Source organism: Chroicocephalus ridibundus, chromosome Z (genome assembly GCF_963924245.1).
Source record: "Chroicocephalus ridibundus chromosome Z, bChrRid1.1, whole genome shotgun sequence".
NCBI lineage: Eukaryota > Metazoa > Chordata > Aves > Charadriiformes > Laridae > Chroicocephalus > Chroicocephalus ridibundus.
This window is the reverse complement of record NC_086316.1, coordinates 35,802,918-35,812,928: the sequence shown is the minus strand read 5'-3', so window position 1 is coordinate 35,812,928 and position 10,011 is coordinate 35,802,918. Positions and strand designations below refer to the sequence as shown.

Sequence of the window (10,011 nt, the reverse complement as noted above, 5' to 3'; positions counted from 1 at the left end):
TCTTTCCCTTTAAAACTATCTTTTTTCCTCAACTGGCAATTTCAAGAACTTGCCATGAGCTAAACAATTAATTATCAGTCTTTTAAACAATTTAGCATGAAGTTTAAACTAGTACATTAGTGCTGAAGGAATTAACTTTGAAAGTGTCAAATATAGAAAGTAATTGAGCCAAATAGAAAGAAGTGCCTTGCAGGTATATTTAGTGCAGATGTCCGAATTATGATGATTAGTTGTACAATTACGTCTTCTACTGATGACCACAGTAATCTGCATAACATTCAAGAAAGTAACACACAAACCTGCTGCAGTCAAAAGGAAAGAAATCCTCTATATTAAGGTTTCCAATGTATTTTTTATGAAACCTTCCCTTGAAGATCCTTGCAGAAGCCCCTGGTATACACTCTAAGTCAATGCAACAAAAGTGCCAATAAAATTATAGTTTAATCCATTTGTCAACAAAAGGGCCAAGTGATATGAAAAAACCCGAAGACTGCAAATTACTTACTGACACTAACAGGTTACTGTTAAGAGAATTTTCACCACAAATTTGTCCATAGGCTGCAAGTGTTTTTCTGATGCAAATGAAAAAGAAAAAGGGTAGGCCACCAACTGAAAGAAAACATTTATTGAATCAAAGTCAATACTTTCCTTTTAATATCTACAAGCCAACACTGAACTGACTTTATTCAAGAATGAACACAATGTACAAAAAAAGTATGTCTGTTATAAAAATATGTCAAATTTTTTTTCCTGGCTATTGAGCTGAAAACATTTTAACAAGTGCAAGATAGGTTTGGCAAGCAAATTTAAGCTGCTATTACCAATGACAAAGTTCAAATAATTTTATAATCATAGTATATTTAGGACTCATTGATAAAGTGGCATTGGAAATGTTGACCTCTAAAAAAAATATCACTGCACTGCCACATGTTTATGCACCCCATTGAACATCTTGATCTTCTGTCATCATGAATCAGTACCTTAATCAGTAAAGACTATCCAAACTAATTCGAACTATTCCACCAGATAATTAACACCTACCACTGGAATACAACTTAGGAAAGGCAAACTACCTCCACGACCCTGTATTTTGTGTTTTGCTTGTGAACTGAGAGAGAAGAGTAGGTAGGTTCATACATGTTTAAATCAACCTGACAGCTGTTGCAATGTGAAATCAGGGGAAGGATGGAAAAAGAATAATCATTTACCACAGCAATCTATAGTTACGAACACATGCGTGTTTACATATAAAAATGGATCTGACTAGGCTCAGTTGTTGTTTGGATGTTTGGCTTTTTTTTCCACATAAAAACTTAACTCAACCAGGACTCAAATCATTGACTTCTTTCAAACCACCACCAAGGAGGAAAAAAGGGACCATTTACAGAGATAATCTGAAACCAGTGCAATATTAAAATACAATTTCACAACATGTGAAAGAAACATGCTTTGGAACCTGAGCAAAAGGCATTTACTGACTTAGTAAAAAGTCACCCTGTATGTTGTTTTCATTGGCATCTGTTCTGCCAGATTAGTATGTTGCTCTTAGCAACTTCCATGGCCCCTAAATATTTAGTACACAGAAACTGCCAACTACTTAGAGAGGTCTACTAAACTTTTCAGCTAATATTGCAGGCAGTCTGACATGCTGCTACTGGGAATGGCCATACAGCTGAAAACTATGAAAAATTCTATAAAGAAAAAGCAGCAGCCAAACATGATGCTTTTCTTTTTTAAACAGCCTAACGTGCTTCCACAACACTTAGATACGGTACTACACTGGTTTACAGTCTCAAGGTCAGCTCTTTTAAAATAAATATACTGAACATTTACAACAAACACCTCATGAATGCAAGCTCTCTCTTTATTATTTCAAGACCAGTTTGATCAAAACTAAAATAAAGACATAACTCTGAAGCAGCTAAGTTACACGTCCTTCTTCAGAAACAGGCATGACTTGGTGCCACAGCAAAATTTTTCACGAGTCTGCAGGAAGCAACTTTTTTTTTCTTCTAGCACCAAGCAGGCCACCATACAAAGCAACCTCACAAAGCATGCGGTCATCTACTCTGCTGGTTTTGTATGAAATAATCATTTGTGCTTGCAGGTCCCAGACCTTTCAAAAATCGTTATGAACAATAGATGATTGATGACGTTAATGGAAACTCACTCATTTCTAAATTACTGGAGTGGAGAAAAGATTAAAAGACTAAAAAGCAACAGAATGTTGTGCATTAGTATTTGTGAGGGATGAGGGAAGCTAAGGTTGGTGCTTTGATTTGCCTAAAAACAAACAAAAAGCTGAAAACAATCCTAAACAGCTCTATGTCCATGATACTGGTAGAGGCCAATGTGTGCATGCCACTGAAAGGCACAGTTGGACCAATCTGATAAATGGCATCATCAGAGCAGAACAGCAACTTTTCACTGGAGCAATCACAAAGGGTGAACAATGAGCCATCACTTCTCTCATCATGAGCACAGAAAGCAGTCACCAAGGCAAAAGAGGGGACACAGGAAAGAAGATACAGGAACTCACATAAACCTGGAGGACAGAAAAAACACAATAAGCTGAGTTTTGAACATTGAGTGACCATTTTCCTTCTGTAACATTGCTATTCATTGATTTAACACAATACATATTATACTTAAATGGATGGAACTGTTGCAAAAATGGTACCCTAATCATATCACAGAATTCTTCTGAAGTTTGTTATACAACTAACTTCACTTGCAAAGATTTGCCTACAGTATCACCTTAGGTATAAATCAAGCTTACAGACAGACTGATGCATTCAGGACAATCTCTTGTTCATTGTGTAAAAAAAAATAACATGCTTACATGATATTGAAATTTTTACTCAGAAATGCACTTTTAAATTGAGCATCATAAAGACAGAGCTATTTTATAGGGAGCTAATTCTTCCTACTACTCTTACAGTGCCTAAAAAGCAGAGTGCAATACTTACTGCAAAGGTTTCCCCGAGGTTATCCTGCCTTTGTATCTACAAGCTGCATCTGAACATTTGCAGACATGCCACCTCCATAGCCTCCCTTGGACTGCATTTGGTTCTGAATGGAGCTGACCTGGAGACAGACGAAAAGGAGGGACAGAAAAACAAGACAGACAGTGAGCTATGGCGTCTTCTTGCTTCCCATTTTATTTCTTGTTTAGGTTGGTTTTCAAGTGCTCCTTTACCATTAAAGCTACATTACTTGTGCATGAGGACATGTGCAGCATAGGCTTGCTCGAATTTTCACTTCTGCAAGCAGCTCTGACAGAGAGATGGAAGAACTGGTACTGAGGCTGAAGTTTTTCCTCTCCCCCAGAGAAAACTGGCTGATTCAGGCTTTCAGTGACCAGCTTGATTACTCAGAAAAAATTAATCAAATCTCTTACTGGTATCCAACTCCACTCCACCTGACAATCTTTTTATATGGAAAATGTTCTTTATCAAGTATGATAAACCAGAGAAGTTGACACTGCTACATTAAAATAAAATAGACAACTTACAAAATATCTGGATAGTATCTGCATTGTATGGCTAACTTCAGATAATTAAAAAAGGACTTTCTAAACCAAGAAGGAGCTTTTGGTTTGTGGAAGGTTTTTTATTTATCTATTTATGTAACACCACACACTGCTTTCCTTAATTGCTACCATTCCTTTAAATAGCAGGGTATTTATTGTTTAAACCATATTCAAACTATCAACTTCCCTGGAAACAGCTTATTTGAAGGTATTTTTAGCCTGATACAAATAAATACATAAAGATACCTCACACACGCAAAGACACACACATCCCTGTACGGCTTTGATTGCCCTTATCAACAAAAAGGAAAGGAATCCATAGTTCTTTCCTGCTTGTGTTGCATGAGTCAAAATAATCATCGCCAGCTGCCTGCAGGAAGACAACCCCGACCTTGCAGGTTTTTCTCTCTGCACCCGATAGCATACATAACAAGTACACAATAAGCACAAAAGAACATACTCATTCAAGGCTATGGCTTCTGAAATTGAGCTTGCAGCAAAGCCTGTGCCTGCAGGGCACCACTTGGGATTATTACATGCTCCTTCACAGAGACCTTGAAACACCACCAGAAAGCTGTATTAAAACAGCACTGGAGAAATATTAGTTTGCACAATATTTTCCCTGTCTACAAAGACAAAATATGTATATTCTTTTCCACAGCAAAGCAAACCACATGCATACACACAAAATGAATGAGCACAACTCTTTCTTACACACTGTTTCTCAAACCACTGTGAAAAAGAGAGCCTGTTTTAGGATCTTTGTCTTCAACAGTATGGCATATTGCAATGCAGTGCAAAAGATCTGATTTTTATGTATTTAAGCAGCACAAAGTAAACCAATTTTCTATGTTGGCACTTTGCTCAAATAAGTGATACAGCTGCAGCAAAGTGATGTTATATTCACATTTTCTTTTATGGAAAAGTGTTCAGAGCCAATAATCTAGTGGTTTTGACAACACAGACTACAAACTCAGTAAGGAAGTGCGGAGAAGTGCAACTACATCCATAGGGTGTTGTTTAAGAACTTTCACGTTTCACCAAGCTGGTCATCTTCTTCATCAAGCATTTTCTGTTACTCACTGAAACAACAGGAGTTTGAATTTAATATTTTTTCCTTAGAAAATAATTAATCTACATGTAAATGTGTTCATAAGAATTACTTGAGGATGGCATTAATTTAATCTGAACGAAACCTGCCTCTATTGAAGAAGAGACAGAAAAACATCTCCAGGCCTCCCAGCCTGGACAACTTGACTACATGGCTTTAAAATTTTGGAGAACAGCTAATCAACACAAATTACAAGGCACTTGTGTAAATTTTTATAAGTACACCTTCTAAAGGTTAGAATATTTTCTCTGGTACTTGAGTAGGTAAGGCAGTATTAGTTTAGAACGCAGAGGCTGTTAAACCTAAAGCAAAGAGAATGCAGCAAATTAAACTTGCCTGCATTAACAGTTCAGTGGCTATTTTTTATATGAAAACTTAAATAGGAAACATACAATGTTAAAAACACTAAGCAAAAAGTAGGTCTTACAACTGTAGGCCTATAAGGTGGTATTCTTTCCGAAGCATTGTCCTTTTGAAGCAGTCTTGAGTTACAAGAACAAGCACCATGAAATGCAATTATTTTTCTTCTTTCCCAAAGATGTCATTGCCTTTCTTTGATGACACATAACAGCAAGGTTCTTCTCTCTTACATCTAATTTAGATAGGATAAGATTTTGTATGGGGAAAAGGATTGAACCAATTAAAGACCATACAATCTGTTGTGCTGCTTGTCTATCTCATTAATTTCCTTCTTTCCCTCCCTTTTAGAATTAGGAAATAGCACAGATGGTCCTTGAGAATGAAAACAAGGAAAAAACTAAGAAAAGGATGGAATACACGAAATCAAAGACTAAACTGAGGAATATGAAGCGGAAGAAGAAAGCGAGAGATTTCACCATGGAACATGAAGGTAAAATAAGAAATAAAGCGATGGGAATGAGAAAGAAACAGTGTACAGAAGGCTCCTACTGATTAAGTGTACCTTTGACAAAGGAGCAAGGCACTCCACAGAGAAGGCAAACAAAAAAAAGCAAAATATTTCAGTAGTCAGAATCTGTACTCAGAATCATAAGGATATGTAATGAAGAACAATGTTGATGAAAAAAAAGCACAGAGCAGATAACGGATGAAGAACCAAATGTATACAGGAAAAGCTAATGAAATTGCAGGAGGCCCTCCTAAGGTATTCAGAAGAGAGAAAGCACAAGGAGGTTCATGAAGGAGTATAATGTCCATACTATAAAGGAAATTAAACAGCAGAAAACCATGTAGAGGTTAACATCCTAATCTTGGAATTTGCACTGCGAAGAATGGACAAGGAGACTGGCTGCAGTATTACAACAGTAAGTCAACACAGAAGAGGCAGGAAAATAAGCAATGTGGAAAAACTAGAGATTTGTGTGTCTGAAGAGAGAGGGGAGAAAGGATTATTTTTTGCATACAGATCCTTTCTATCTGGATTCAGAAAAATCACTCTGTCCACTTATGCAGCACATTATCCAAATCAAAAAAGTGAAAGAGCCAGTTATAAGCATTCAAAATTAAAAAAATGCTTTAAAAAAAATAATAAAGCAAGCTTCTCACTTTATCACTTTATTATTTCAATTTGTAATGGCTTTAAAGATTAATGTAATATATTGCATTAAGTAATTAGCTTTATTTTATTAAGTTGAAGCTGTGTTTGTCCATTTAACTTGCTTACACATGTTTTAGTACAAATCACTTCCAATCCATTATGTTGTTTCTGGAAAATTTTAGTATATTGCTTGTCATGTCAGATTTTCTAGCTTTGCCCTTCCCCAATATGTACTGAGTTACAAAAGTTTCTGTCTGATCTCAATAAGCGGTAAACTAGTTGAAACTACAAATGACTCCATTTGCCTACATTAAAACTGCCTCTTTCCTTTACAGCTCTACTCTCTATTCTGATACCTGTGACAGAATTCTTTTTTTCGCTTTGTCAAGAAGTATTTTTCATCATTTTCATCTCAAAACATTTCTTTCCTTTAAAGAGGATTATTACGTTCAATAAGTATTTTTCATCATTATCGACCGACGTTTCACAAAAATATGAAGATACACAAAAGAAATCTAACCTCATAAGCTGATTTTCAGTATGTATCTTAGCCTCTGTTTTTCACTTTGAGAGAGATAAAAATACCTGTTGCTCCTATCATCTACAGGAAGCCACAAAACCTTGCCTGTGACATCATTGCTCTCTCTGGAAATAATTCACACTGCAAATAGGGCTAGAATAGCCCTAGAGCATAGAAAAGGACAACAACAAGGACACACAAAAATATTTGTGTGCACCGTAAACCAACTTAAGTTAGAGTTTTACATGAACTATATTTAAAATAGCTTAAAGCATTTAAGGTAAGAAATCTAGTCAATTATAAGACACTTTTAAATGTTTTCTCTAAGATAGACTAGTATATTTTCAAATATACCTCTATTTTAGTTCATACTTGCCATCAGAATGAATTTTTTAAAAGTATTCTACACATAGCCTGCACAATTTATACAGTATCTACTATGTATTATCAATAAATATAGGAATTTTAAAAATTATATTCCATGATTTTCAATGCAGGTGTTTAGGACTTGGAATTAAGATTCCAAGCAGGTTGTTCTTCGGCAGGTTCCAAGCAGGTTGTTCTTCAATTTTATAGAGATACTTTCTTATAGCTGAAAGACTCATTGCTTCAGCTACAAGATACATATACAGTGTTCCTGTATTGTAAGACGAAATAGTCTTCATTCGCTCATGCTTACCGAATTCATTCCACTGAATAGGTCTCCTGATCCTACATGAGCTGTGTGAACAAAGTTTGTTGGCTCCCCAATCATGCTTCGGTCAATCCGCCGCCGTCTTTTCTGAAAGGAACGTAAAGAAACCATCTAACTGAGAGTTGCTGAAAAGCCAAAAACAATGTGTCATAAATGTAAAATTTAACTGTCCACAGGATATTTCATACACTGTAAGATATTTTCATAGAGACAAAAAGCAGAGTCCAAATTCCCAGGTTAAGCAAGAAGTTGGTAATACTGTCCTTTGTTTTTACTTGGAGGATCTATAGCAGATTATTAGACCAGCACTGATACCACTCCTAACATTTACGCCAACAAAACAGTTGTAAATAACCTTATTGCATTCCACAGTTTGTTAATCAGTACTTGCAACTTCTGCCTATGTTTGTATTTAAATCATGATGTGACAAGATCAAATTTGAGGTTTAGTCATTCAAAACAAGAATTAAGGATCAAATAGTATTAGTATAGTCTGTGAAACCGCTATTGTAGAGAATTTCTGATTGCGTGCCATGGGAACTCATGTCACAATTTGTAATATGGCGATGTTCAGAACAATGCCTTGAGTTTGATCAGATTTAGTCACAGACATATCTTTACTGATCCCTGTATACTAAGATAACTTCCAGTCTGTGTGATTGTAGAGTGGGAGCTGAAGGGGTGCAGTGTGATAGTAAAGCAGGATGCCAGATTAGGGACTCCGATTCCTGTGCCATAAGACAGAAGGCAAGAATTGCTTAACCCCTGCCTCTCCTTTTTTCAGAGTCACAGCTTCATTTTTTATTAATGGAATAACACACAAATGAAAAACTGGAGGCAGTAAGGACTTCCTCTAATTAAAGCTGTTTTGGTTGCCTACCTCCAGCTAAGCCTTGCATCTAAAGCAATAAAACAAGAAAACCCTATCCCACATTTCTTAGGCCAGAGCCAGGGAGTTTACACAGAGCAAATCATGCAGTGTGCAGTCACCATATGCCCGTAGCCTGTATTTGAAAAAAAAAAACAAAAAACCAAAAACAATAGCCATGAAGCACAGTATGAATATCACATGTGATATTCCTATGTGACACACAATTTAAGGTGTGTCACATAAAATACTGTGCAATAGGTAAGAAACTACTTGAGCTCAATTAAAAGCTTTACATCATCTTAAAGTCCACTCAGTCTCATTTTTAAAGGTATCTTCGTTTCTAATCTGCAGTGAGGTCATAAGACCACCCAGACCGAGACACGAAGGTACATGCTTCATGAGTGGGCTAGCTGCTACTGAAACAGAGCTATAGATTAAATCTTTATGAATCAGAACCCACAGCTATGAGAATACATCACGGGGTTTAGCCAGCAAGTACAAAACACATTTAATCCTTTCCTGTGCCTTCTCCCTATTACTAAAACCAGATTTTAGTAGGTACCTTAGTGCATCATATTAATAGGTGGTGTGAGGAGAAACACATAAAACACTTCTATAGAAATAACAAAATAAAATGACCCGATCTATGCCATAACTATTAGTGAATTCTCTACTCCAACAAATTTGACAAGATCAACAAGATAAAATAATCATAGCTATAAAAATATCTTCATGTAGTTCAAGGGCTTTCACAAAGAAAATAGTTACGGAAATTAACTGAGATGTCTCAATTTCAGAAAACATTAGTACAGTTCACAGAGCCATAAATAGCCACAACAGAATCTATTACAATGTCCCATCAATGCATTAATATTTCAGTATAGAAGTCAAGCTTACTTACAGGTACAGCAAATGATTTCTTAAGTTATGCATGACATCAGCTAGTAAAAAGCATATGTGACTAATGTGGGGGGAGAGACCTCACACCAGGTTTATGCTTCCACTGGATAAGAACTGCTCCTCTCACATGTTCAGGAGAAGCATCTCCACAGGTGCAATGATTATTTCAAATGCACATTGCTGTATTTACACAACATAGTATTGTTAATATGCTGTGACTATGACACAAAAAGAAGCTCTAGAGAGCTGTATGAAACACACCACTCCAATCAGAACACCTAAAATTGTTTCAGGTCTGCAGTAGTTGCCCTTCTCCCCCTTTAAAAAAAATAACCAGTCAGATTCATTTATAAGTCTAAACAATACATCCATGATTTCTTGTTTTTAGTGTACTTTTGAAATGCAGGAGTTTGATGAAGAGAAAATGTAGACATTATCAAAACTTTTGTAATTTTTTGTTTATTTGTTTTGCAAACAACCAAACTCTTTCTTTGGGCAACTAAACTTGCCTTCCTCCTTTACTTGTTGCTAAGATCCCTGGCATGCCAGTAACAGTATTAGAGTGCCAGATCTTGTGAAAACTGTAAATGACTCTCTGCTAATCATCAGCTAGTCAACCAGTAACCACTAGTTAAACTGAACCGCTGTCAAACCCTGTTTCTTATCTTAAGTGAGTTTCTTATCAGAGGCCATCAGCCAGTTACACCCTGGGATGTGCCCATTGATGTGATCTCCATGAAGCAATGTAAGAGTATTTAAACGCTCTGCTATATGAACAGCACAAAGCAGTTCACTCTGAAAGGAAATCAAATATTGCTTTTTTTTTTTTTTGCTGCAGGAACACACAGTTTGCATTTACATTAGCAT

At 36.2% G+C, this 10,011-nt stretch overlaps 1 protein-coding gene across 1 annotated transcript in view; it reads right to left on the bottom strand.

Moving 5' to 3' along the window:
• Positions 1-610: 610 nt before the first annotated feature.
• The window catches only part of CDC42SE2 (CDC42 small effector 2), an 82,216-nt gene continuing 72,815 nt past the window's right edge, over positions 611-10,011 (bottom strand). Inside the window, exons 4-6 of the mRNA XM_063320702.1 lie at positions 7,359-7,460; positions 2,970-3,087; positions 611-2,545 (exon numbers count right to left, since the gene is read on the bottom strand). Of these exons, the coding sequence (XP_063176772.1) occupies positions 2,989-3,087; positions 7,359-7,460 (201 nt within the window). The 3' untranslated portion in view covers positions 611-2,545; positions 2,970-2,988. The remainder of the gene's footprint in view (positions 2,546-2,969; positions 3,088-7,358; positions 7,461-10,011) is intronic.